The following is a 25289-nucleotide window of genomic DNA, read 5'->3' on the forward strand; positions in this document are numbered from 1 at the left end:
TGTCGAAGGGATCGTGGGATATGCCCACATCATCAGTGGACCGGCGAGTTCTTGCTGATGAAGCGAATATGTGATGGATGTTCAGAGAAGGTGCTTTGATGGTTGCTGGATGTGTTGTCGTTACTAGACGCACGAAATGGTCGCTGTGCTCTGCAAATGAACGGTTTGTGAACAGCGAATCACAGTTTGATCGACGCACCAAATAGACAGTCGGGGAGAGGAGATGGAAACTTAGTCATGATGTAAGTGACTGGGGGAGCTGGCAGGGCCAATTACGCTGTGGTTGAAGGCGCATTGAGGCTTGCTTGCTGTTGGTCATCAGCTGTGTTCGGTAAAGGCACTAAACGTGCTGCTGGGTATGTTGATGGTCCAGAGAAAAAACAGGCCACTTTGAGGCAGAAGGTTCAAGACGCACACGATACTGGACTGTCTGGACACGATAAATCATTTAATAGCAGTGTTTTCAGGCGCACACAAAACATATAGTACGAAAGATACGGGGTGTCCGTCTGCCCAGGCAACATTGAAGGTTCAAAAGCCCGTCGCCTTCGGCAATTGCCGAAAGTCGCTAGACTAATATGAAGCGTGTATTTGAGTGCAATTCATTGAATTCAAGCAATTGCAAGTAATCACGGGGCGTTATATATGTGCCTACACCTCCTCGACATTTTCACTACAAAGCCATCTGGACAGCACGATGCAAGTCAGCTATATATAAACTCAGTACTCAAAGGTTACGCTACTTCTACCATTCGGGACACGACGCTGATGGTAGTCCAGAATTACAACTTGAAAATATGCAGCCCATCTATAGATTGAACAAATCAGACAGATTTAATTCACAGTCGCTCTCCTCATCGTTATCTCTTTCGGACTCTGCGCACTTCAAACGCCAAATTTCATGCAACCTCCAGAAGGTTTGGTGCGAGTCCCGAAAATGTCGGTTGTTCTGGACGCACGCGAGATTTGTATCGCCGACAAATTCTACCGCATCCTCAATCCCAGGCCAATCCTCCAGCAGCCAACACATGTTGTCCTGAAGACCGGACAACTTTATTTCCCCGACGATGCTGAAAAAACAGCAGCGCCTGAGATACCCGAGCGCGTCCTCCACCCAATTATGGCTATTCCAGTAGGGAAGATCACGGACGATGACAACTCTTGTAAGGAGTGTCTCCATGGCGTCGAGCTCCGTCCTGCTCACGCTTCCTACTATACAACTTCCACGCAAGTCCTCCGGGTTTTCGTGAGGTTGGTCGAGTCTGATATCGATGGCGTAGCTTTGGGAGTCTCCTGCGATCTGATACGTATTTCCGATGCCAGGACTGGTTTCGACGTAGATAGCCCAGTGGAGTGGATAGGGCCGTCGGGGCTCTTCCTCGCCTCGCCAGAACTGGACAACTTGAACGTCATAGGGTTTAGTTTCTATTTCCGAGAATCGCTATAGATCTTGCTAAGTCGCAGTTCGCTGTATTTTACGATAGTGTGCTTACCAACAATGTAGACGACATATTGAACAAGAATGGGAGTGTGTGAGGTTTGAATTCATCGGCGACTTGTATTTTATACCCAGGCCCTTGTGGCTTAAAATTTTCTTTTTAGGAATGTGGATGCAACGTGACGTTCATTGTACTCGATGACTATGCAATTTGGGTGGACCACTCATTACCTTCGCGATCGAACCACTTACAATAGCCCATTCAAATGCAATAGATGTCTTGGGCTCCACTGGGCTAAACCCTGCTAGGTCGCAAGTTCACACCCTCCCGCTCATTATTGTTACTGATCATAAGGTGGATTCAAGATTGCACCAAAATTATCATTTTTCATACTCCGTGAATACTCTGAGCTTATCGACCTTGGTTTGGTTTTAGTTGTCACAAAACAAGGCTTGGAGGTCGACGTGGTTCCATGCGCCACAAATGTCGTTTGGCAGAAATTTTAGGTATGACATGTTTTGGTGTGTGTAAAATAAAGGTGTCGTAGAATCAAAGGACATTGATTCGACTGCGAGCGAATGCCCTCGTCTTCGCTCAAGCCGCCCCAAACTCGGGTTATCGACATCCCCAGCCTACACCTACAACGTCAAAAAGTCAATCCATAGGATGCAGCTTTGAGGTTGGCGTTTTTTTTTCAATTTGCAGATAATCAGTAACAAGGTTCATTATAGTCATCAACATCCACAGAGCCATACTCATAAAAATGGTGCATCAACCATGGGTAGCATGGGAGGTAGCTTTCAGGTGTGTGCTGTCTCTGAACTCGCGGTCCTTAATACTAACGGTTTATCATAATAGATGGAATGACGGTCTTCCCTTTATTCGATCTACCTAAGGCTGTAAACTCACTGCCAACCTGTACTCTTGTGCCGGTGCCAATTTGTGTATAATTCAATGCCGCACACCATACTCTCACCAATCCAAAAATGCTCAACCGCTTTTGTACGAGAATGTCTGCGGCATCTTGCATCTTTAGCGGGGAGCGGTTCCGCTGCATAGGATGGAATCTAATCAACGGTACAGCACAGTTGACATCGACGCATTACTCTCACCGATTTCTTGAATTATAACAGGTGAGCATTATCATTAGTTGTTTGATGCGAGGTGTTATGTGCTCACAGCGCGTGTCTATGCGAAGACTTTGGAATGCAGAACATCTCATCCGATTCCAAGAGAGTGGTAAGTTTATGTTTCACACGGCGCAGAGCCCATCACATACTGATGCACAGCACCCTGCTAATGCACTTCAACTCTATTTGATTTCTCATGTGAATCACGACTACCTCGACTTCCTTCTTTATCTTTAGCTAGATGATTAAGTATTCCGCGACTGGGTGTAATCTCTGGTTTATCAGCTGTCTGGGCTTAGACACGTACCTGTGACAGCAAATTATCATCTGACGTGATGCAAGTGATCATTTGCTTGACCAATGGCAATTGTGATCGATGCCAACGGGTGTATGTAGGTATGCATGTCTCTATCTCGTTTTGTGCTTTACTCTGATGGTCATGCTTAGCAGGATGGAGTAGAGCTTTGCAAGGACCGTGTTTTGCATTTACACTGGTAAACGTTACTGCAGTGCGACTCAGTCGTGGTATTAGCTGTCTGGGCGACTCATACTGATTCACGCTGTATTTTAGTATGAACGGTTCGCTGAGTTCCAGTAATAGTGATCCAACAAGAAATAGGTTTGCCTAGACCATTCAAATATACTTCGAAATACCATATGTTAGATAAATACCACGACAAATTCCCATGCAGAATACTCAACAAGCATTTCCCTGCACAGTACTGTTAGTTAGTACATGTACACGCTCCTGGAAGACAATCGAAGTCATGCTAGTTTCTGCGTCGGAGTCGGCCACGAGCTTAGCATAATATTCTCGAACGCTAAGGATGAGGCGTGGTCCCAGCACGAACATCTGCACGTCATATAAAATTTGAAGAGTACCAAAGAGTATCTGAGCTCCCATAGAATTCGAATTCTGCAGAAAATGAGCAGTGGTTACCAGCACTCGTTGATAGGCGGGCACACCTTGAGCTCCGGAGAGATGACAACAAGCTGGAGGCAAGAGACGATAGCAAAGCTAACATGTGCAGAACTTGAGCAGACAAGAAACCACATTCACACGACCAGCTCACCTCGCAAAATAAAGCACATGAGATCCTATCAGCACTCTGAAACAGTCCCCGATGGACGATCCTGTCGATCGGTTGAGTCGTCGCAGGTCACGAATTTGTTTCACAGCAATCCAGACTGCAAGACACAGTGCAAGGACCTCCCAGATGATATTAAGCATGCAAACCATTGAGGTCAGAGGCTGGATATCCTCCTCAAATCCATATTTGCACATATATGTGCCAGAGAGTATCAGCTCCTCTGGTGTTCGCCCAATGAGCTGTGTGGGTCGTTCTTCAAGTAAAGCCTACCTGCTGTGGTGCGCTCGAGTTCTATTGCCGCAATTACTCCATAGGCAATAATGACAGCCAAGAAAATAATAACAATGAAGATAAGCATCATCCTGGATCTCTGATACATGGCATGCAACCGAGAAATCATGATGACTTGCATCATGTTTCAGTCGAGTCAATATCACTGAGGTATTGCGGCTGTGTAACTCACCGCCCAGCATGGCAGCCACGATAATGTTTGTTCCATTTATTATATAGTCCATAACAATGCCTGAAACACCCAATTAGTGATCACGTACTAGGATCCAACACTCCGACTCACATCTATTGAGTCATTACATTGAGCCAAGTTCAATTTTCAGGATCTCACTCACCCCTACACATGAGTGTATTCATTGGATAGGAATAAAACGGTTGCAGAATACTCACTGCATCTGTCAGCGAGACCGATGGCATATTTGCTGTGTGCCCCCGGTCAGAAGAATCAAACACGTCGCATATGAGACATACGTAGGACGCTGACACTGATTATGAGAGAGGGCTATTAGCACAATGCCAATTTGTTGGCCTCGACACATACACAGAATGTGGTACTATTCCAACATAGCGTATCTAGAATATTTTGAGTCAGCACAACTTCTATAGCATAGCATGAGGTAGTACGAACAACCAGATACATCATAGTCATAATAGACCAACGTTGCCTCTGTTGAGTATTCTCATATTATTTCACCTGATATATGAGGCTCGAGCTCTATCACTCACCCAAATCAGTTCAATCTATGACATCATTCTTAGCGAGTTGGTTGCTTCAGCCCTGAGCAATAACACCAACCTACCTCTTGTCCGAGGGTTAGTGCTGGATATATCATAAGAATATTAGCGGCTTTCGAACACTGTCTTGCTCACCCCAATCGTACACCACCGCGACGCTGGCGGCAACTGCCAGACAAGTCAATATTAAATCGAGACATCACCAGGTGATACGACGAACCCGCCCATTGAATAGGTGAAAAAAATATTCGAACTAATTATCGGCCAAAAATTGGGATCATTTGAGACTACAGTCATATTCGAGGGAGTGGGGGATGTAGGGAGCGACTCGTCTAGTGTTTCAAGACGTGCTAGTAGATATCATCGGCGCTTAAGTGCCATAATCGGCATGGTAATAATCATCAGGTGAACGGACCGACGGGAGTACTTACACCCAAACTTGTGATATGATATAACATTCTGGACCTTCCAGTTTTCAGTCTCCATTTCCTTCAAGTTCGAAGTCTACCCTCATTAAATATTGACTGTGGAGTTTTCGCACTTCAGCGCAGGACATGGTTCGGTTCAAGGTAAAAAATTGGTTTTCAACGGTATATAGCGTGCTCACTCATCTGATCAAACAAGAATCGCTGGCTCCTTGTCGAATTCGTTGACACGTCTACGGTGGACGCTTCCGCTGAAAAAGAGTCCCTAAGCACGCGACCTCTGGACGGGAGGTTGATCTACAACGCTCTTCGCGACAGTGTTGTGACAAACTTTGGCGACACTGGATGGGGAGCAGTAGGGATGTCGTTGAACGGTGCGTGCATCCTTCGTAATACTCCAGCTTTTCATCTTAAAAGACTACAGTCAAGTACTTTTCACCGCTCACGAACCTCTGTATTATTCGCGTTGCACGAGACCAACATCGAATTGCATGGGGTGCAGTCACGCTTCTCACCAGCATCCACGATGTCAGGGTCATTCCGCGTGTTGTTCATGTCTCAGGTAGGATTGTGTTTTTGTGGGTGTCTGCCGTTCTTGAAACAAATTCTGGAATTGCCAACATATCATGTAGGCACCATCAAACATACGCAACTCTCTGCAATCGCACACAACCGAGAAGTTATTGCGCGGTTTCGCACTAAACTCAAAAATACCGGTAAGCATGGTGGATGCAGATGTGGGCGGCTTGCTCAATTTCTGTGTTGATATGCAGCATTCCATCATGACTCATATGACGACTATCTTGCGCGAAGTACTCGTGAGATAGAGGCTTTGCATGATTGAATCAGTCTGGGGGTATCGTGACCCTTGTGACTCCGAGGAGCTCTTCAGCTCCCATTTTTGGTGGTGCGCTTTGAGCCTGCATTCTCAGATTGCTCCCAACGTCCCCATTTGCTGCACGAAACCGGGCTAGTGCATGGTATATATACTTGCAGTCATTCGCGCGGCCCTGGCTCAAGAAGGCACGCGTAGGAATTGCTTAGGAACAACGTAGGAATCACAAGCGAGGAGACGGAGGAGCAGGATAGGAATTTTGATGCGGTGTGTATGGCTACATTTCAAGTCGACCATAAGTTATGTCTCTAAAAACAACATCTTACAACTTCGACTCCATCCATACTCCTACACCCTCTCCTTCGGCCACATTCAGCCACTGTCTTTCGACTTCTTTTTCTCTTGCGACCCATGCCTGTACCCAGTCGACAATACCATCTACTAGTCTCCTTACATCGTCACGAGTGTGTCCTGCGTGCAAACATACTCTTACTCGGGATGTTCCCACAGGAACTGTGGGCCATGTGATTGCTTTTGTAAACAGTGGTTGTGGAAGGGAGGCCAGATGTGCAGCAAGGGAATGTGGATGAGGCGTGAGGAGAGGAATGATGGGTGTCGGGGGAGGAAAGGATGTATTTGATGTATCTGATGGACTATTTGTGGAATCGTTATGATCATCCGTGCGTAGATGGCCAGGCAAGCAGAGCAGTTCGGGTGGAGCTGACTGTAGGTGGGGTCTTAGAAGCTCCAAGAAGTACCGCGATAGATCTAGGAGATGCAGCGCGAGCTGAGTCTATGTTAATAACAGGTTTACGAACTTTCGGGATACAGCTTACCACTTCTGCACTTCCATTCTCCAGCATATCAAAGGCGCACTCGACGCCGATGATATTTGCATACGTGAGCGTCGTGGTGTATATCAGTGGACGGCCATAATTCAAGAGGTAATCCCGTATAAGTTCGGTAGTTAGTATCGCAGCTATATCGATGATCAGGATGTTGTGCAACAATGCAAGTGACAAAAACTCGCACCTCCTGATCCCGCAAGCGCCTTCCCGAACGTATGCAAACGTGCCAGGACGCGTCCCTCAAGCCCTAGCGCAGCAACCATCCCTCGACCCTGCGGGCCATATATCCCTGTTGCATGTGCCTCGTCCACTATCACATATCCATTATTCCTTGGCAGCAATTCTTCGACACAGTGCACGATTTCGTGTAAGGGGGCAAATGTCCCATCCATGCTATATAGGCTTTCCACCGCAACGAATGCGCTTGCTCTCCCATCTCGCAGATCATCTCGCTCGTGGAGTAATTTTCGTAACAATCGCTTAAGCGCAGCGACTGAATTGTGTGAAAATTTGATGAGGCTGGAGGGATCTACTCGCGAAGCACCCATCCCATCATGCACAGATGCGTGGATATGCTCATCGTATAGAATTACATCGCCAGGCTGAGGAATTGCGGAGAAGAATGCAACATTTGCGTCGAACCCCGAGTTGAATAGCAGTGCTTTTTCAGCGCCGAAGAATCTTTCCAGTCGATTTTCGAGGGCGAGATGAGCAGGTGTTGGTACAAGCAACCGAGAACCACCTGATCCGAGTATTTTAGGGGCAGTGGAAAGAGCACGTTGGAACGCCGTGCGAAGCGTCGATGATGTAGCCAGAGAGAGATAGTCGTTAGATGTAAAATCTGCAGAGGGAAGCACTGGAGAGGCCGAGACAGGGAGACGTCGGCGAATGCGCCTCTTTTCTCGGGATGAAAGGGCAGCGGCGAGTTTATCGTTCAAAGACGACATTATTGTACAATGATTGGAAGTTATAAACAAAGTACATGGGGCGATCAAGTTCTGGGCGTGACGCAATTTGGCACCTTACATATTTTGAACGGAGGTAGAACGGCCTTTACTATCTGACCTGGTACGATGGTGATCTTTATGATAGTACAGAGCTTACGGGAACGAGAATCTAATCCATTAGCTTCAGCTCAGAAAACCCTTGCTTTACAGTTGATTAAGGGAATCAAATTTTTGGGAAGTTGTTTTAAAACTTTAAAAAAAATTGACTGTGCTAAATGTTGAGTATAACTCAATCAGTTTAAATTTACATCTGAGCGGGCTCTAGAAGCATGGGTGCCTGATAATCGTCTTATGATCAACGGAGATGATTATGAGCATTAATGCGCCGTCGTTGGAAATATTGTCTAGCATGCCTCGTGTCCAAGACCCATTGACAGCTTGGTCTAGAAACCTCGCAGAAATTCGAGTCACCTGTCCCTGCAAGTTATCGGACATGTCATGGAAAACCCTTGACGACCAACCAGGAAGGATTGGACATCTAATAATATGCTCCAATCTACGAGTAGTAGATGTCTCTGTGAATGCAGCATGACGTGCGAGGCACCCTAGAAAATGATAAAATCTAAATTGTGCAGGGTTACCACGTACCGCACCTGTCAGTCATATAATCGAATGATCATCAACGTAAGGCTCGCACCATCAACCCAAGCAGGACTAAGCTGAAATTTTGACAGATTTTTCCCTCTTTTCTCACTTGGCACGCTGTGTCAAATCCATGACGATATGATACAGGAGGCCCGGGTATTTCCGACCATTACAGCAGGGTGCTAAGGTGTGCCCGTCAAGATGAGAACGGGATATCACCATACCAAAGCAATGTGTGGGAAAATACAAAATACTGAAGAAGGCAATCGGAAAATTGAGCTTGACACAGCAAAAGTACATCCTATATCACTCACATCTGCAGGAATGGATGTTGGTATCCCAAACATCTATTCAATTACCGCCCATCAGAGTTTACTTGCTGACTGTATAGACAGCGTCTAGCCTCATCGGATGAATGTAGTAATCACCCCTTGCTAAATGAATTGCAAAGTAACGCGCCGACCTTGCGGTTGGCAAACGTGTGCAAAACCAGGCTTGGAAAAAAACACCGCCCCGATCAGTCCCCTCATCCTGATTATAGAACAAATACCAAGTTGGACAATGGGATCCGATCTGAGTGACGCGACATGGCAATACTGGGTGTTCGGCGTGTATCGGTTTTACCCTCGAATGAGAATCTGCCATACAATCCGAGTATTCACTGTGCGTGATAGATCAACCTGTTGGGTAATCATGCGTCCGGCTTCCGGCACTTCATCTGTAATACGAACTAGGAGGGCTGGTGAGTTATCAAGGGTCCAAGGTAGATGCAAAAGTAGGATACACACAGATGCAGCCCCTGGTATCTCTCATTTCATTGTAGACAGCATCAACTCTGACACCTTGACGTGAGCAGATAGAAATGTAGAGACGGTGCGAGTCGATGCGAATGCTTTGGCAACGAGGAAACGCAGTGACAGATCTTGACCCTTAAGGGCCGCCTGTCCAAGCAGATGGGCCCCGTAACGCTAGTGTTGCTATACCCTGAGCACCCTTCAGCTGAAAAAAGCGAACGTCGTATTGACGTCACGGCGTTGAAGTAGTCTGCGTGGATTGATAAATCAGAAGCTACGTAGAAACTGGTTAGCATGTACCCTGATGGCCTTATAGGCCTTTCGTACGTCGCGTGTTGAGAATTTTGCATTTTGATCTCTAGTTTGCCAGCGGACGCCGGGCGTTATGTCATAACGGTGACAGTTCGTGTGCGGTGCCGCGGTGTATATTATGTGGCCACCATTCCATTCTGTACTAGTACTAGGTGAAGTTTAACGGCAGTAAAATTTGAGTAGATCGCTGTCAGATTAAAATAATTACCTTTCTCTCTACGATGCCTGATGCGGATAGAAGCACTTCCACGAGCATACGCGAAGAAATCATTAGCCAGCCCATACCCAGTGGCTGGAGTGCTGGAGTTGTCGGCCAGAACCAAATTTTGAGAGCTCGTTTCGGGATATTGGTTTACAGCCTGAAGAACATGCTGTCGGGGAGAGCCCACCAATGAAAGAACTCACTTCCTTGCTGGGGGTTCCCGTCTCACACATGAACGTAAAGCCATAATCATTTGAATTCCAGGCCAGAAGCAGATCATGCAGGCAGCCTATCCAAATGGAGCATGATGCGGTGCGATCGGTGGCTGAACAAGGTCACACCGGCAGTGTATAATCGTATCAGATCTACCCGCAAAGGGTAGTTCAAGGCAGGCTAAGTACTGCAACTGGAGAGGTTGAGTTGACAGCAATCTGAGGGCAGTTCGGACGTACAATCTAACTGAGATCAGTGTATTCCCTTTGTATATTTCTCCCAGTTTACAGCCTATATTGCTTGGCATTATTTTATCGCCATTAGTAGGCGCCGATTTATCTGTAGCTTGTATCAGTATATGCGACCGTTTAACAATAAGAATTATGACTTGACATATATATCAAAGTCGAGATCGCTGTCGACGTCTCAAACTCTCTCTGTCCGCGGATTTAGAGCCCGGCGGCAAACACGAAACGATCTTGAAGCTTGACCTGTACCTGCATACGCGCTTATAGGTGCAGTGCCTCACAGATTAGAAATTTGATGGTCGGTAAGAAGCATACGATCATCGCACGGATGAACTGTCGGATCCGTTGGGGTTTGTAGACCAAGAAGCTGTCGTCGCTTGACGTTCTATACAGACGATCTTTGAACCTTCAAGCTTCCAGACTTAGAGGGCTTGAAACGAACTGTGTTTCAATGCAGCGCTTGTTGAACGTTGAGCGCTTGGGCGTCTAAGTCCTATATTTCAGGATAAACCAATAATTACCACTTGTTGATTATGTAATCATGCATCGTGTTCGCCAGCGACGAAAAGATAAGTTGAGGCCTTCGTTAGTCCTATAGGTATAACCACTGTAAATGCACAATTGTAAGAAACTTCTTACCTGAGAACCCCCGAAGTTTGCAAGAACCAGCTGCTAATGCCGGCATCTCACGACGAGCGCTCAAGTAGGATCAAAATTACCAAAGGGACCCACGTGGAAGGTTTGCTGAGGATGCACCAAATTGAATTTTCCACCCTATGAAAGTTCCGTGCAAGTCGCCGTTCACGTGCCGAGGGCAGTTGCAATAGGTACTTCGGTAGTTCTCCTGCTTTTCTCTTTTTGGCACTGGTGAAGACTCTCAAACTATATATTCATGTGCCTCCATTGCATATGACGAGTTCCCGAGTAGCCCTTACTTTTTCGCCGACTTTCTTACCTTTGCTGGCCTAGATGTCTGGAAAAGTATGTTATATCTATCCCATCTGACGCTAGGCACATATTTTGACTCAACCTCTCCAGGCAGAACTGACCATAAATTTTCTTGTCGTCGGTGGCGGGATCGCAGGTCTTTCATGTGCGATAGCATTGAGACGAGTCGGCCATCGTGTTGTTGTTCTCGAACATTACTCCGATTCAGATATTTCGAAGGTCAGTATCCTACAACTATCGACGTCGTAGCGTTCTCATTGTGCCACTGGACAGATGTCGCACGGAGGCATTCGGTTGCCTCCAAACGTCTCGAAAGTTCTCTTCCATTGGGGCCTCGAGCGCGCTCTTCGGCAAGTATCCATAACGTCCAGTGCCATGGAGATTGAGATTTGTTCGTATATATCAGCATATCACCTCTACTCTATAACTGACTATATCTACAGACGAAACCGGCGAGTTGATTGGTACCCATCATTGGGAAGAAGAGGTTCTCCGAGTAACTGGAGGAGATTTCCTCTTCCTACATGTACGTGTAATCTCTTGCCCTCGCTTCAAATTAATCTCATCTGTTCATACAGCACGCCGGTCTCCGACAAGTTTTGTACGATGCTGCTATAGCAGCGGGCGCTGAGGTGCGGGCAGGCACAACAGTTGTCTCTGTAAATGGCGATGGCCCCCGCGTGACGTTGTCCACGGGGGAAACACTACTGGCCGACGTGATTGTCGGCGCCGATGGCCGCTCGAGTATAGTGCAACAAGCAATCGTCGGTAATGATGTTCTCGACACAGTGCCATATCAATCTTTATTCTACAAGTAAGATTTGCCCTGGACTTTGTTAATTTACTCGTCGTCTAACTGCCATAGTACTACTGTCCCAGGAGCACTCATGAGAGCCGATCCTGAATTGGCACCTCTCTTTGAACAACCTGTCGTAAGTCACACTTGTACGATCATAATTGGCTTTAATGTAATGTTCAGGAGACCATGTTTATTTGGCTAGGCAATAATCGCTCGGCTGTGGCATTCCGTATGGTATGTCAACATTCGTGAGGTGTCGTGCTTAATCTAACAGTTCCTGAGTAGGGGGGTAAGGATGAGTTTGCGCTACATCTATGGGTGCCTCCCAGGCAAAAAGGGCTATCCGATGATGATTGCTGGGGAGGAGGCCTCGACTTAAAGGAGATGCGGCGGCAGCTTGGAGAATGCGAACCGAGGTACAACGAATCTAGTGAAAATCGTTTATTCTGGCTAATTGAAAACCTCAGACTCCTAAAGATGACCAAATTGGCTGCCACACCTTCCCGTGTACAGGTCAAGATGGTTCCACCGATAAAGGATTGGGTTGATGAGCACGGTCGCATGGTAATTATAGGCGAGGCTGCACATCCACTTCCTGTATGTTATAACTTTGACCATGGGATGGCCTGTTGTGCTGACACTTCCTTCAGGCAGGATCCTTGCAGGGCGGCGCGATGGCTGTGGAAGACGCCGCTGTATTTGCAAGACTTTTCTCCCACCTGCGAGACAGGGAACAAATATCGACATTTTTACACGCTTTTCAAGATCTTCGGGAAGATCGCTGTGCCAGTGTTGTGCATACGGAGCAATGTAATCTGTATTTCCAGATGATGCCAGCTGGTCCTCAGCAGGAGCAACGCGATCAGGAGATGCGTGCCAAGACTGCTCAAGGGGAAAGCGTTTTTGGCGGTGGCAAGGCTTCTGACCAATGGGAGCAGCTCAAAGAACTTTGGGGATACGATGCCGAAGATGAAGCCGACGATTGGTGGGTCAAGTGGGGCCTTCTCCGCGAGCGGGCCAAGCAGCGATCATTAGACATGGAAGCAGAAATGAATATCGCACGATTGAGTTGTCTTGGCATGCGATCATAATAACAAATGCTCTCCCTCTCTTTATTATAACATGTTTAGTGTACTCACATATATTGCTCATTCCTTTCGTTTAATCACCGTCGTTTTCTAGGCAAGACAGTCATTTGATCATCGTTTCTTTCTGTAATCTCGTTGCATTACCATTCTCCAGACATATGGACATCATCACAGTTAATATTAGCGTTACTACTGGTATCGGCGTTGATATGTTTTGAACAAATTAACATATAGGTTCGAGGCTCCTGCCTGATCGTTTGAAATTTGACGAACCGATCGATTGAGTGTCGTGCTCAAGCACTCCCTCTGCTTATTGTGGCGTGAGAGCCTGTAGGAACTTACTTCAGGCTTTGAGCGCAGGGTCCACCATTGGTTAGCTGTAACGACTCAAGGTCATGATGCGTCGATAGGTATTAGAACCTTTCAAAAGCCCCTCGTCACTAACAGGCCGGAGCTTACACCCACATTTGTACACAATGTCGTCGTCGTTCGCAGTACGCCGTGTGCGTGGTCTCTGTTCGCGTGTTCTTAGTGCTTCTGATCTTCTTCGGCCACGATGGGCTTTCACTTGATCCTCGCGAACGGGGTTCTTGAACGAGCTCATTGAATGAATCAGGGTGACAAAAGGAAGGCACGAGACGTCGTTTCCTATAGGTGCAGCACAGAACGCGGACGCTAATTAAGACCGCTAATGACGATCAATGGCCTCAAGCAAATCATCAACACCTTCGGTAAACACCTCTTCGCATCTCTTCTTCTCTGAGAACTGAGTTTGAGTGATCACGACGCAAAGAGCTCCCGCGATAGAACGCACCGGTACTCAAACATAAGCTGCACTCCCACGAACATAATGCAACTGGCTGCAAGCAAGAAACAAAATCCTAATGGAGCATTAGATAGTCCAATACCACGCGGTGACAAAGAACAGAAGGCGCCCTACCTTGCCACGTTCCCGCCATCTGGCTGGCCATATACATTATCCCGTCCGTACCAATCACAAATCCAACAAGGTTTGCGGAAACCATCATTAACATGTTGAGTACGCCTCCGATTGCGCAGACATGGCGATACCATGAAAATTGCCCGTACTGATCGTGCGAGTTAAATGAGACGTAGAAGGTGAAAATGCCACGAAGAGGGTATTCGACTAACCTTTGTGTGAGGGAGAAGATACCTCGCAAGGAGCTCAGGTAAGATGAAAAAACTGACGAGCCATCCCCACGCAAGCAAGCGAAAGGAGAGATCATGCCAGAGTGCGACAAATGTGAAGATAAGCGCAGTTGTCAGTGCAACGTTCTCTGTACCTCCGAGCGGAATGTAGATGTATCTGTATTCCAGTAAGTAAGAAGCCCACACGTGTATACAACAGCCGAACCGGACGATCCAGAGATTGTAAGACCGGTGCCAACTTCGCCAAAATCCAAGAGTAGAGTAATTATTGACCATGCACCGTACCATGTTTTCAGGTGGGTCGATACCGCTGGCCAAAGACCAGAGACGAAAAAACCTCCATGGTAAAAGCAGCTACTCAAATGATCAACAGAAAATGAAACACATCCAAAAAAAACTTACTTTTAACCAGACGACGATGAGATTCCAAAAGCCAATCATACTTAGCTCCAGTGGTGTATAGCCTTGCCAAGTCTTCGTATCTTTGATGGCCACAACATACATGTAGTGTAATATGGACTCCATGGTCAGGAGACTAACAAGGAAACGAACCAAGTAGCGGCATTGGACGTGTATGGGAATATCTATAGGGCGGCGCAACTGCATAAATGATGTAAACGAAAGCAAATCAAACAGAAAAAAACATGTACCTGCCACATGAAATTATTGAATGTCAGAATAGGGCCAGCGATGTAGAGTGGAGGATAGAGGACATAGGTGATATAATTCCGATATGTATAATCTTCTAAAGGCAGTGGCGTGTTGGCTCTCTGCTTTTCGGTAGAAGCAGAGCTCAAGCTCTTCGAAGTGCGTAAGTATCGAGACAGATATCGAACCTAGTTGCTCACCTCTCCCCCACGAGAATTATAGGCCCAATAGTAATCCATATTGAATGACACCAATCTCAGCATAGTGATATTGAAGCTTATGTGCCAACGCGGATAAATGCCTTGGAATGCGTCCTGGGTGAAAAGTCAGAAACTGTTGATGATAGACGTCTAGAATAACGAACCAAAACTTCTAATGAAGGGTGGAAACTGGCATACCGATATCCGCCATGCGTCTCATTAGCGAATAAGATTAAAACGTTAAAAACCCATGTAAGCAGTGGTCCCATGCGCGATCCTTTGGATGTCTTAGCAATCCAGTAGTTGGCCGTCAGGATAACTACAATCTTGAAGACGCTCGTCCCGTGGAGACCAGTAAGGTATAGAACAGAGAACACAAGAAAAAACGGAATCAGGTAAAGCTTATCCGAGGGTATACTTAGGGCAGAGCGAAATGCAGACCGTGTGTATATGTATTTGAGAGTGATGAAGATCAGGACAAGGAATGAGAGTGAAAGTATGTTGTTGCGAAATGACCGATACTGGGTATCACTGTTATCCTGCGAGAATAAAAGTCAGGGAATTATTTTGTGCATGAAACAGAGGCAGAAAACGGCCAGGACATCATGCCTAGTACAAGATATGACACTCACAACTTCGCGTCCGAACATCCAACCTGGTGATAATCTGTGACGATAATATGGATAATTCGGATGTGAAGCTGATCACATTCATTAGCATTAGTGACAACCATCTGCAACAAAATTCTACATACGTGAACTCAGGTGGATAGGTATCCATACCATAAGAGGGATCACAAACAAAGCGACCACATAATAGAAGATAAATTCTGGAGTTTTCCATCTTGGAGGTGGGCGCGGTTCGTTTGGGATGCGGCTCAAAGCAGGGATATCAACAGTGAGTGATGTAATTCCCCCTGGCTTTGGCGGAGTGTAGTCAAGGTCAAATGTCGAGAAATGGCCTTCTTGGTTTCGCATATCTGTGGGCATATCGACCACTATGTCCTTTTGCATGAGCTCCGTATATTTCTGGAAGGAAGCTGCGTTGGTTCTGCGAGGTTTCAAAAAGTCGAGTCCATTGGCAGGCCGTTAGAGATTTACACAAGGCAACTCGTCCACGTCCAAGTGATGCGAGAATTTTCTTCCTTATGTGGATGCTGGTGGTATTGCACCTCTCGGAAATTCGAATCGCATCATGGTTCCGCTGACATCTATTGTATATTGCCAGTCAGTTCCTCAGTGAAGGAGTTTTTTTGACTGCATAGCTGATACAATGCTTGGACGCGCAGTGGACGACATTTCCACAGGCTCGGATTCTGAATACTCTAAGTGGGTCCTTTATTGCCTAGCCGTCGCACAACTGAAGCTGTGCTGTTTCATCGGTTTCCAGTTCGGTGAGAAAGCAGTCACGACGGATATGTTACGTTCTAAACACGGTTGAAGTGGATCTCTTGGTTTCTTTCATCCAAGGGCAACGAATATTTCTGCGAAGTCGAAGAGGACTATATCCTAGATAGATTCAATCTCACTGGCCTCAACAACGAAGTTTCAAACTATGCACAAGCGCTCGATTTAATCACGGATAATCTCGGTACATTTCGAAAGCCATATTGTTAGGTTGTGACTGAGAGCCATCGATTCCCAGACGACGATATACAAGACGAGCTACGTGGTGCGCTCGATGTCCAGGCCCGTTTGTTGTATGGTCTAATCCATGCTCGATGGATTGTTACTGCCCGCGGACTGGCTAAAATGGTAACGTCTGCCTGCTCTTACCGCTAAGCTTCCTCACCTCCTTTCAGCTCGACAAATTCAAGCGAGTGGATTTTGGTCGGTGCCCACGAGTACTCTGTCAATCCCAGCCACTGCTACCAGTAGGCCTCAGTGATACACCCTACGAAAAGTCAGTGAAGTTGTACTGCGGTCGATGCGAAGACGTCTACTCTCCCAAATCGTCGCGCCATGGCTCCATTGATGGCGCTTACTTTGGCACGTCCTTCCCTCACCTCTTGTTCCTCGTATACCCCAGTCTTCTTCCGCCGAAATCTGGTCCTGTTGATCCTACTCCAACCTCCCGTGGTATTGAAAACGACTCCAGCAGAAAAAGTAGGAGAGTTAAGGAAGAACCTGAAATTTCCGAGGGTGTCGGAGAGACAGCCAGCACTGCGAGTGTTGCATTGAAAGCAGAAAGATATCGACCGAGGATATATGGTTTTCAGCTGAATGAGACTGCAAAGTTGCAGAGATGGCAAGAGGCTGTTCGTGACAGGTGAGTTGGTTCTTCATTTTCAAGGACCTTTCTCATGCGTAGTGTACAGGCAAATAATACGCCTCGAAGCGCTCGAGGACCTCAGTTAAATTATTTGTTTTACTTCTTTGAATTGTGATCATATCATATCATTAATTGGGCTTGTTATGTTGGAATCCGTGTCCTGAGCAGCGTCAGCAAACTTCCAAAGAGAGTTCTCGCAAATGAAAGCGAACAAGAGACAAAGATCCTATCTGCCTTGTTCTTCGTCTGCTCCAAAAGAAGACAACGATAGATACCATATATTCTTGCCAGTGAAGAATAAGTCGAAAAGAGGTGTTGAGAGGTGAAGAAAAATGTGAGTTCCCATATCCTATGAACATCATCAGTGACTGCAAGCGTCTGAAAGATGAGAAGGTCGGTACGACACTTTCTTAGTTCTGTATCTACATAGTTCACCCCAGGGCTCTTGCTTGTCTCCACAGATGTTTCAACTACCCCTGCAAAACCATTGTTCTCAGATATGTCAAATTGCTCTGTGTAATAAATTGAGTCCTTTGAATGGCTCGAGGTATATTGTGCTGCTATACTAACTATACATTCAACTGCTTTGATTGGGGTCTTACTATAGCAACCATTAAATTTTTGAACATTGACAAGTAATATGATGATGATCATTGGTGGTTTCCTTTGTACCGCGCTGAGTCAACCATAGCCGAGCCACCCAATACTAGGCGGAGCCGGTTATTACCTAAATACGGCCTGCACAGCTGCAACGACCATTCCACTATGTCTGGAAGTACTTGTCACCTGTGACCTGACTCGAAGCTTGCTCGAGACTTATAACACTTGCACATGTACTGCACCTTTCCTGCCCTGCGCTCTTACTCAGGATGAATGTGATAAATCTCTCTGCAACTGACTTTCCCATCAAGTCCGTGAGGATATTCAGCTCCGACGTAGCTGAGGTTACCCGCATTTTCCCCCTCAACTTTACCCAGTCTCTAGTACGTGCATAGTGGTTGACCTCAGCAGCTTCTAAGACTCAGTCACTTACTACTACATAATTAGAATGGATCGCTGGCCATCAATATTTCAAACCTTCCCCTACTGCATCGTCAGAGTGGAATTTGGGCATCTGTGACCACTGGTTCAGATGATCTGCTGGTCGTAGATTACTACCATGGCCCGTCCGACTATAAATCCGACCCGTTTGGTCATCGGCACGAGACTAGTAGTGATGTCCTTCGTGATCTGCAGGCCGAGTTTACGCGCCTACAGGATGAGCGTCAGCTAAGGCAACAAAGCTTCGCCTTCCTGTCGACATATATGAACTCTCTTGCCAAAGGAAATGTTCTGGCGGGTGTGGCAGAACCCGCACACCTCGTTACACTTTTCGATGAGTTCATAGACATTGGCAAGAGTCGATCCGAAGTCATTGCGGTACTTGACCAGCAGATCAAGGACGTCAAGAAGGAAATAGATGAAGAAGTACAGCGACTTTTCCTCCAATCCTGCGCCTTGGTGACCAAAGCCACTGTTATTCTTGCACCAGTTTCTGGCCGCACCGCTACGGTCGCTGAGCTGGAACTGAAGTACAGTGAGTTGTCTTATCATTAAGCTGTCGCATTTTCATCTATCACTGAGTCCTCCTCAGAGGTTAACGCTACATGGAAGCCAGTATACGAACTACATGTCACGACCATTGATGGTGTCCCTTCTTCATCAGTCGTTCTAACTTATCGATGCCAAATTTCTCAGTCTACCGGGGAGGATTGGGACGATGTGGAGCTCGCGGTGACAACAGCAGAGCCCTATGTTCATTCAGTAGGGGTACCTGAACTGAAGAAGATGGAGCTAAAGCAACAAGGAGGCTTTTGGAAGCCTGACCCTTGCGATTTACCGGTCAAGCCCAAAAATGTTCCATTTTGGAATACCACAGGACATGCTTCACCCTTCGAGAGCATTCTGTCCTCGACACAGCAAGACAGACGAAGCATATTTGGAAACACTCAAAGTGCTCCTCACCAAGCTGGGGCCACACAGGAACCTGCAGCAGAAAACGTGTTCGGATTCTTACAGGGACAACCCACTGTCACAACTCAAGGTTTCTTTACATCTACTCCAGCACAATCAAGTACACTGGCAGGTCAACCGTTTTTCCATTTTCTAGCACAATCACAGGCATCTTCCTTAACGACCGCACCACCATCGCAATATTCATCCAGTGCGCGGAACCCAAGTAGTGGCGGGAGTAACGCCACAGAGAACACCCTTAACTCCAAGCAACCAACATCAAACTTGCAGCAGTCTCAGCCATCGACTTCCTTGTCCGCTTCAGCGCAGTCATCCAAGTTACAGCACCAAAGAGAACGCATAGTGTTAGCAGAGGTGCGTCATGACTGTTTCATATTGCTAGCGAATCTGATAATGACTTTATTGCAGCTCGACAAGGCCGTGGCTCACACAGCGACCGCAAAGGTGTTCATTCCAAGTCGTGGAGTGGGAGGGACCCATCACATTCTTATAGCAACTATCCCACTGAAAGCGTCATTTACCAGAGTCACAGTACCGAGCGTTAACTCCCATGTCTTTTGGACTGTGAGTAATGTCTCGTTTATGTCATCGTACCTGCCTCACATCTATCATTCTAGTGCGAGATTTCGAACACAAGCAACTATGCACTAACTCCGGGCACTATTCACACTTACCTGGATGGAAAACACGTTTCTGACATGGATATCACGGTACGTTATTTCCTATGTTAGTTTCCGAGACCCATTAACCTTGCGTATCGGAGCAGAGCATCAATCAGTCGCAGCCTATCCAATGCTCTCTTGGTATTGACCCCGCGATGGCCACGCAGTTCAACCGCACAATCGGCTCACTACCTGACTTCAACGGCAAGGCGACTAAGACGTATACTATCACAGCCACTCTCAACAACACGCACCGCGACCCCGTCAGCAACGTCATCGTTCGCACATCACTTCCATTTTCTGCAGACCCTCGTATTACAGTCACGTTGCAAGAGCCCGGAGGCCTTGCTGACATCGACTCGGGAACGGTACGGGTAGGAGATGGGTGTTATGCGAGGTGGTCAACCACTGGGGACCGCGCGGGAAAGAATGATGGACTGTTCGAGTGGGTGTGCAGTAGTGTGAAACCCGGTTCACAGGTGTTGAAGGCAGTGTGGCATGTGACCACCCCCTGCGGTCTCAGTTACACAGAACCGTAGTTCGGCCTATCTAATACGCAGCTTGCTATTTAAGTCTAAGAAGAGGAAGAAGGGTGTATGTCAGGTTTTATTGATTCGGGGCAAGAGTAAGAATCCTTCTGTGTAGTATTGTACAAAATGTTTGCGTATACACAGACATTAATTAGAATACATCGTTGTTGATTGGTTCATGCAGGATTCATGATCTTGGCCATATTTTACAGCACGCCATCGCTGCGCACAGCACATTGCCCAAATTCCAGCTTCTTCAAACCTTCATCCTTGGGTAAAATGTCCTGTTACACATCATGTAGTCAAATCGGCTACATGATCACAACGAACTCACATGTTCAAAGATTCCCAAGGGAAGACCGAGAGTCACACAGGCATTTGGAGAGTCCTAAGATAAAATTGAATAAAACTGTCGAGGAACTCAAATTGGATCTGACTTACCACGATCGCACCAATATGACTTTCTACCGGCGCAGCAGACAACAAAAGGTCTAAATGAAATTGAGCATTTTTCTTCCCCTCACAGAACATGACTTACATGCTTGCTCACGGGCTGCGGTCACTCGCTGATCAGTAGATGGTTCATTTTGTGATGCGGGACTTACTGTAACCAATCTTCATAAGATAAGCGATAGCGTTCAGAGCAGCCTGCTTGTAGGCCACCGTGCTAAGTAAAGTTAATGAACTACGCATCAATGTATCAAGGGAAAGTACACTGACGCATCCATGTTGTATTGGGTACCATCACCGTCTGTCAATTATTAACGTCAATAATGAATGATGTGGCATTCAACGTGCTCATGCATACGGTAGTCTACACTGATCCCCTGGAAGATCAACTGGAAAATTGGATTAGCAACTAAAACAGATGATGTGCTTATGAACCTACTTTTGCGGAGTATAGTGGATCGACAGGAGAGGGCTGTGACGGTCAGCACCGGGAGTGGCCACCTGAGACAAGAACATACCAGGAAGATGGGTTGTTTCATAGCAAACTTCTCAACACCGCCCTTTATGATGCTAGTGCTGAAAGTGACTATTCCAGCCTGGAAGCCACATTAGTGAGAGCGGGACAAGATTGCAGAAACTCCACACCATCTCTATGGCGCCACAGAAGGACAGCTAAGTAGTGCTCGTTTAGATCACCTACGCACTGATGGATTCTAGCCTACCTCGCCCTGTTTGAATGTTAGCATGAGCAGAACTGCGTGATGAAGATACTCACATCTCCTTGAGAGAAGTGGAGATCGCCAACAGACAAGTTTGCACCCTTCACGAATACAGGGAAATAGCAGCGCGAACCCCTTGACCCAAAGGATGTGAGAAACAACGGAAGCCTGTAGTGAGCTTCCTTTACCTTGACAAGTTTTTGATCTATCAAGTAGATAGTTACTACAATCGAGATAACAAATGATGATTTAAAGGAAGCTTACGTCGCAATTACCGCCATGCTCTCTTCCAGGAATCGTCCGTGCGCCTTCGCGATAGATTTTCGCGCGTACGTCATCAGGAAGGTCTTGGCCGACATAAGCGCCTGGTGCCAATGGGCCGTAGGCGACGGGAGGAACCGAATTAGCGTGAGCTTCAATAAGGGCACCTTCACGCTTGTTCCAGGTTGCCAATAGCTCAGCGGACGGTGCTGTGCCGATCAACCCAGGATGTGACACGCCAGCGAAACGTACGCCAGGAATGTGCCTTGAAGTGGCATAGACGCCTGGAGACATGTCATCAGAACGTTGCACGCATATCGTAGGAAGACGCAAACCTTTGAAATCCCAGATAGCCTTTGCAGCTCTGCTCTGGAATTCCCGAGCTACGTAAAATTTTGATTAGAAATATGCGAAATATGGCATATTTTTTTCGCTCACCAAACAATCCGCCGCCGTTCTCGAGTTCGAAAATACCCTGTTGCACTTTAGGCGCTTGACTAAATGATTGATTTTATGAGTCCTTACAGTGTAGCCCCAGGGCATTTTATCAAACGGTCTGACTACGAACAAATAAAAAAGAGACGCGGAAGAGCAATCAGGTGCGACATACCATCAAGAATATCAACTACGAGACAGTCTCCAGGCTCAGCGCCCTCCACAGCGATTGGACCGGACAAATTGTGAACGCTGGTCAGGTCTACGTCTCTGATATCATCGCTCGCTGTCGGAAATAGTGGCCTTAAAGTAGATCCTTATGATGGCAAAAGCCCGTATACATACTGTCGTTGTTACCGATTTGCGCTCCTGTCCAGTCAACACATTCGACGTTAAACACCTGTGCAAATGATCGAACATAAGACAGGTGTATACATACATCCAAGGGCATCGTGACATACCTGTCCGGGCTTCACTGTGGCAACGGCAGGAATATCGGGACTGCGAACAGGGTCATGTGATCAATTGAGAACGAACAGCGTACTAACTCACTGCCAGCGGTTGTGCAGGTTCTGAAAAGTGTTAATAAATGTTGCAACTACGGTGAAACGTGGAACAAACCTTCTGTTCTCTTGCAGGACTTGCAGTTAATCGACATCATGAGATAAAGACGTGGATACATAACCTAAAACCTACACAAAAGGATCAGCCTAGAGGTGCAGTGATCAGTTGTCAACTTTCGCAGGTGAACAGGACGCAGTTGCGTACCGAAATCAAGGTTGGGTGAGCCACAGAGTTCGCGACAGTTGCCATCAGTTAATCGCTTTTTGGTTTGTGATGGGACTTGGGATGAGAAGACTGAGTTGAAAGGAAAGGAACCTCATAATGATTGGAGCCAATAGCTTATAATGGCTCCTGATAAGACTAGCGGTCCGCGTTATACCGCAACCGTCTATCAACAATGTGCCTCATAGACGGACTGGTCACGAGTCTAGTTACATGGGTGGTGCTGTCACAACAGACATCTCGAGTCTCATGCAAGACTTAATTTTGGACCACTTACTCAGTAACGCCAGAACGGAGCAGCGTAAACTGAGATTCTCACCTGCTATCATGCATCCGCTCTGAGTCTCAGATAATTGCGAATTCATAGTTTCAAGTTGAGTCCGGAATGTGCTTGATGCAGTACAGTCTGTACAGACACCGTACGACTTTGACAGATACGTTCTCAAGATTTTGACCATCGTGCGAACCTTGAAGATCAGGCGACTTGCTACGATAACACGAGAGACGTGGGTATGGTGAACCGATACTAGTACTGTCATGGGTGAGCCCAAACAAGTTTGACTTGCCGCACTCAGTACGGTCCACACGTGACACAATACGTGTGTTTGAACTTTGACAAGTTCGCCGCGGCGACATTCCAATCTTGTACTACTAGTACGTATACACTGACATTGCAGCCGTCTGCCGACAGTACTGACAGGTGAGCCTACGTTAGCAACTTAACAGTATGGTAGTTATGTGATGTGCAGATCAAGTATTCGATGGCAGAAGCTGGATATCAAAATATCTCTATGCTCACTCCCAATCATGACGCGGATAGATATTGACCCACAACTGCGGCAGTCTACCCAGAAGATTTGCCAAGCAATCCACCTGTTGCTGCAAAGGGATGTCGTCCTCAACGTCATCGCACACAGATACCAAGCACCTCTCCATCGGCATCTAGAAACTGAGGAGGCGCGCCATTTGTCCTTGGCTGAAAGCAGTATTCAACGGTCAGACCTTCGAGGCCGACAGTCTCACAGATGTACGCGACACCTCTCATCCAGAAATACTCATCAAGTGAAGGGTCGAAACGATCCTGAAGAAGGTGAGAGTGTTTTCCAAGTTCGATAGGCCTGCTGATTTGCACTTTTGTTGGGGAAAGTTGGATTTGAATGGTACGAGGGTTGACTTTATTTCAGCGACATGATTGTGTGTCACTGACTTGAAGGAGCTAGTATGGGCAACATCAAGTGGACTTACTCTCAAATTTGACACCGATTGATACAGAAGTTTGGATGCAGACGTTATAGTGTAAGACTTTCTGTTCAGTTGAGAGGCAAACTGGCGCTGCGAGTTCTAAAGCAAGTCATGGAGGAGAAACTACATCAGTAAACTACAAGACCATCACAACGTCCAGTTGGCACAGGCATGTGTTTCCCTACGTTCTCTCTCAAATATCAAATATTCGCAACCAACTTCGTCACAGGTCACACCACAGGAAGGATTTGCGATACTAGATGCAGTACAACCTGCAAGTCAGTGACCATTACACGCATGGAACGCCATACCAACACAAAACAACTATACAACATCGTATGATTCATGGTTCCGGAACTGAGCTGGTAACGAATCACATTTTGACGAATGGACTTTCCTACCACCAGGGAGTATCTGGCTGAGTAGAAACAAATAAAGTCAGACCCCTCGAGACTATCACAAATGTTGATGTTGCGGAGGAAGACGTTGACAAGTAATAAAAGGAACTAAATTTGCATACGTCGGTACTATAGGTGTTGTCAAACAAACACAAACACATTATGGTGACTAGGATAATCAATTAATCATCATTGATTCACCGGGACCCGCTACATGTAAGTATATGCAGTCTCATTCCGCAAGTGCATGTTGTTGGGGCATAAATAAATCAAGGGAGCTAAAAGCCACTGGAAACTCTCAACGTTTTCGGGTTTTTCGGGTTCCCCGATACTCACCCCAATTCTCACACAAGTCTACTAAGTACTGCCCACACCTCACCCACTATGGCAATACATGTCAACTTTTCCATCAAGACCAGCCTTTATACCGTTATATCGCGGTCCAAATGTAAGTACTCTCTTCTCGTCAGTTCCCTGAATTGCTTGGCAATGATATTATTCAAATAGCAACATG

At 46.6% G+C, this 25289-nt stretch overlaps 9 protein-coding genes across 9 annotated transcripts; 4 read left to right on the top strand and 5 right to left on the bottom strand.

Annotated features, from left to right (window-relative positions):
* Nucleotides 1-600: 600 nt before the first annotated feature.
* On the bottom strand, nucleotides 601-1516 carry HD556DRAFT_1398493 (uncharacterized protein). The gene is made up of 3 exons (XM_041303765.1): nucleotides 1494-1516; nucleotides 787-1441; nucleotides 601-739 (listed from the first exon to the last, which is right to left on the bottom strand). The coding sequence occupies exons 1-2, from the start codon at nucleotides 1509-1511 to the stop codon at nucleotides 809-811; spliced, it is 651 nt and encodes a 216-aa protein (XP_041156342.1). The 5' UTR covers nucleotides 1512-1516; the 3' UTR covers nucleotides 601-739; nucleotides 787-808.
* Nucleotides 1517-3009: 1493 nt separating this feature from the next.
* Nucleotides 3010-5097, bottom strand: HD556DRAFT_813997 (uncharacterized protein). Its single transcript, XM_041311712.1, has 12 exons — nucleotides 4907-5097; nucleotides 4752-4854; nucleotides 4678-4692; nucleotides 4580-4618; nucleotides 4493-4524; nucleotides 4423-4436; nucleotides 4338-4373; nucleotides 4124-4183; nucleotides 3931-4065; nucleotides 3643-3880; nucleotides 3536-3587; nucleotides 3010-3485 (listed from the first exon to the last, which is right to left on the bottom strand). The coding sequence occupies exons 2-12, from the start codon at nucleotides 4782-4784 to the stop codon at nucleotides 3267-3269; spliced, it is 873 nt and encodes a 290-aa protein (XP_041156343.1). The 5' UTR covers nucleotides 4785-4854; nucleotides 4907-5097; the 3' UTR covers nucleotides 3010-3266.
* Nucleotides 5098-5103: 6 nt separating this feature from the next.
* Nucleotides 5104-6082, top strand: HD556DRAFT_814305 (uncharacterized protein). The gene is made up of 5 exons (XM_041311714.1): nucleotides 5104-5255; nucleotides 5311-5485; nucleotides 5536-5673; nucleotides 5744-5827; nucleotides 5885-6082. Exons 1-5 carry the CDS (start codon nucleotides 5241-5243, stop codon nucleotides 5953-5955), a joined length of 483 nt encoding a protein of 160 aa, XP_041156344.1. The 5' UTR covers nucleotides 5104-5240; the 3' UTR covers nucleotides 5956-6082.
* A 186-nt stretch (nucleotides 6083-6268) lies between these two features.
* On the bottom strand, nucleotides 6269-7741 carry HD556DRAFT_1433760 (PLP-dependent transferase; the record flags this gene model as incomplete). Its single annotated transcript, XM_041305253.1, has 3 exons — nucleotides 6269-6739; nucleotides 6783-6925; nucleotides 6979-7741. The coding sequence occupies 3 exons, from the start codon at nucleotides 7739-7741 to the stop codon at nucleotides 6269-6271; spliced, it is 1377 nt and encodes a 458-aa protein (XP_041156345.1).
* Nucleotides 7742-11124: 3383 nt separating this feature from the next.
* Nucleotides 11125-12993, top strand: HD556DRAFT_1311427 (uncharacterized protein; the record flags this gene model as incomplete). The annotated part of the gene is made up of 10 exons (XM_041300539.1): nucleotides 11125-11136; nucleotides 11194-11322; nucleotides 11377-11494; nucleotides 11547-11629; nucleotides 11682-11917; nucleotides 11969-12035; nucleotides 12083-12136; nucleotides 12188-12318; nucleotides 12370-12499; nucleotides 12553-12993. 10 exons carry the CDS (start codon nucleotides 11125-11127, stop codon nucleotides 12991-12993), a joined length of 1401 nt encoding a protein of 466 aa, XP_041156346.1.
* Nucleotides 12994-13255: 262 nt separating this feature from the next.
* Nucleotides 13256-16003, bottom strand: HD556DRAFT_1494824 (MBOAT, membrane-bound O-acyltransferase family-domain-containing protein). The gene is made up of 11 exons (XM_041308857.1): nucleotides 15763-16003; nucleotides 15641-15708; nucleotides 15173-15547; nucleotides 15009-15122; nucleotides 14811-14960; nucleotides 14563-14760; nucleotides 14366-14514; nucleotides 14143-14317; nucleotides 13931-14078; nucleotides 13805-13871; nucleotides 13256-13749 (listed from the first exon to the last, which is right to left on the bottom strand). Exons 1-11 carry the CDS (start codon nucleotides 15995-15997, stop codon nucleotides 13710-13712), a joined length of 1719 nt encoding a protein of 572 aa, XP_041156347.1. The 5' UTR covers nucleotides 15998-16003; the 3' UTR covers nucleotides 13256-13709.
* Nucleotides 16004-16209: 206 nt separating this feature from the next.
* HD556DRAFT_1398557 (casein kinase II, regulatory subunit) lies at nucleotides 16210-17485 on the top strand. Its single transcript, XM_041303766.1, has 6 exons — nucleotides 16210-16336; nucleotides 16383-16385; nucleotides 16450-16598; nucleotides 16653-16762; nucleotides 16810-17276; nucleotides 17326-17485. Exons 1-6 carry the CDS (start codon nucleotides 16281-16283, stop codon nucleotides 17363-17365), a joined length of 825 nt encoding a protein of 274 aa, XP_041156348.1. The 5' UTR covers nucleotides 16210-16280; the 3' UTR covers nucleotides 17366-17485.
* Nucleotides 17486-18148: 663 nt separating this feature from the next.
* HD556DRAFT_1447097 (uncharacterized protein) lies at nucleotides 18149-20493 on the top strand (the record flags this gene model as incomplete). Its single annotated transcript, XM_041307198.1, has 6 exons — nucleotides 18149-18262; nucleotides 18327-18855; nucleotides 18913-19646; nucleotides 19701-19856; nucleotides 19910-20002; nucleotides 20059-20493. 6 exons carry the CDS (start codon nucleotides 18149-18151, stop codon nucleotides 20491-20493), a joined length of 2061 nt encoding a protein of 686 aa, XP_041156349.1.
* Nucleotides 20494-20690: 197 nt separating this feature from the next.
* Nucleotides 20691-23162, bottom strand: HD556DRAFT_1447098 (Acetamidase Formamidase; the record flags this gene model as incomplete). Its single annotated transcript, XM_041307199.1, has 24 exons — nucleotides 20691-20768; nucleotides 20819-20872; nucleotides 20926-20975; nucleotides 21023-21037; nucleotides 21090-21151; nucleotides 21205-21235; nucleotides 21293-21323; nucleotides 21374-21406; nucleotides 21453-21530; nucleotides 21580-21606; nucleotides 21657-21662; nucleotides 21710-21788; nucleotides 21842-21858; nucleotides 21918-22198; nucleotides 22250-22297; nucleotides 22353-22389; nucleotides 22440-22474; nucleotides 22525-22635; nucleotides 22695-22749; nucleotides 22811-22850; nucleotides 22902-22921; nucleotides 22971-22989; nucleotides 23046-23059; nucleotides 23118-23162. The coding sequence occupies 24 exons, from the start codon at nucleotides 23160-23162 to the stop codon at nucleotides 20691-20693; spliced, it is 1266 nt and encodes a 421-aa protein (XP_041156350.1).
* Between the last annotated feature and the right edge of the window lie 2127 nt (nucleotides 23163-25289).

Source organism: Suillus plorans (genome assembly GCF_016647745.1).
Source record: "Suillus plorans strain S12 chromosome Unknown HD556scaffold_60, whole genome shotgun sequence".
In the NCBI taxonomy this organism is placed as follows: Eukaryota; Fungi; Basidiomycota; class Agaricomycetes; order Boletales; family Suillaceae; genus Suillus; species Suillus plorans.

What these genes read in the sequence shown, in the direction of transcription:
- HD556DRAFT_813997 (XM_041311712.1), bottom strand. Translation starts at nt 4,784, where the DNA reads ATGATATATCCAGCACTAACCCTCGGACAAGAG. An exon ending in CTCGCTGACAGATGCAGTGA is followed by an intron (nt 4,184 to 4,337) that starts GTATTCTGCAAC and finishes TGGGTGTTTCAG; the next exon opens with GCATTGTTATGGACTATATA. An exon ending in TCATCTCTCCGGAGCTCAAG is followed by an intron (nt 3,486 to 3,535) that starts GTGTGCCCGCCT and finishes CATTTTCTGCAG; the next exon opens with AATTCGAATTCTATGGGAGC.
- HD556DRAFT_814305 (XM_041311714.1), top strand. An exon ending in GCGTGTTGTTCATGTCTCAG is followed by an intron (nt 5,674 to 5,743) that starts GTAGGATTGTGT and finishes CATATCATGTAG; the next exon opens with GCACCATCAAACATACGCAA. An exon ending in CACTAAACTCAAAAATACCG is followed by an intron (nt 5,828 to 5,884) that starts GTAAGCATGGTG and finishes GTTGATATGCAG; the next exon opens with CATTCCATCATGACTCATAT.
- HD556DRAFT_1398557 (XM_041303766.1), top strand. Translation starts at nt 16,281, where the DNA reads ATGCTTGGACGCGCAGTGGACGACATTTCCACAGGCTCGGATTCTGAA. An exon ending in CCCGCGGACTGGCTAAAATG is followed by an intron (nt 16,763 to 16,809) that starts GTAACGTCTGCC and finishes ACCTCCTTTCAG; the next exon opens with CTCGACAAATTCAAGCGAGT. An exon ending in CAAGAGGCTGTTCGTGACAG is followed by an intron (nt 17,277 to 17,325) that starts GTGAGTTGGTTC and finishes CGTAGTGTACAG; the next exon opens with GCAAATAATACGCCTCGAAG.
- HD556DRAFT_1494824 (XM_041308857.1), bottom strand. Translation starts at nt 15,997, where the DNA reads ATGCCCACAGATATGCGAAACCAAGAAGGCCATTTCTCGACATTTGAC. An exon ending in ATAATTCTCGTGGGGGAGAG is followed by an intron (nt 14,961 to 15,008) that starts GTGAGCAACTAG and finishes CGCACTTCGAAG; the next exon opens with AGCTTGAGCTCTGCTTCTAC. An exon ending in ATCTTCTCCCTCACACAAAG is followed by an intron (nt 14,079 to 14,142) that starts GTTAGTCGAATA and finishes TCGCACGATCAG; the next exon opens with TACGGGCAATTTTCATGGTA.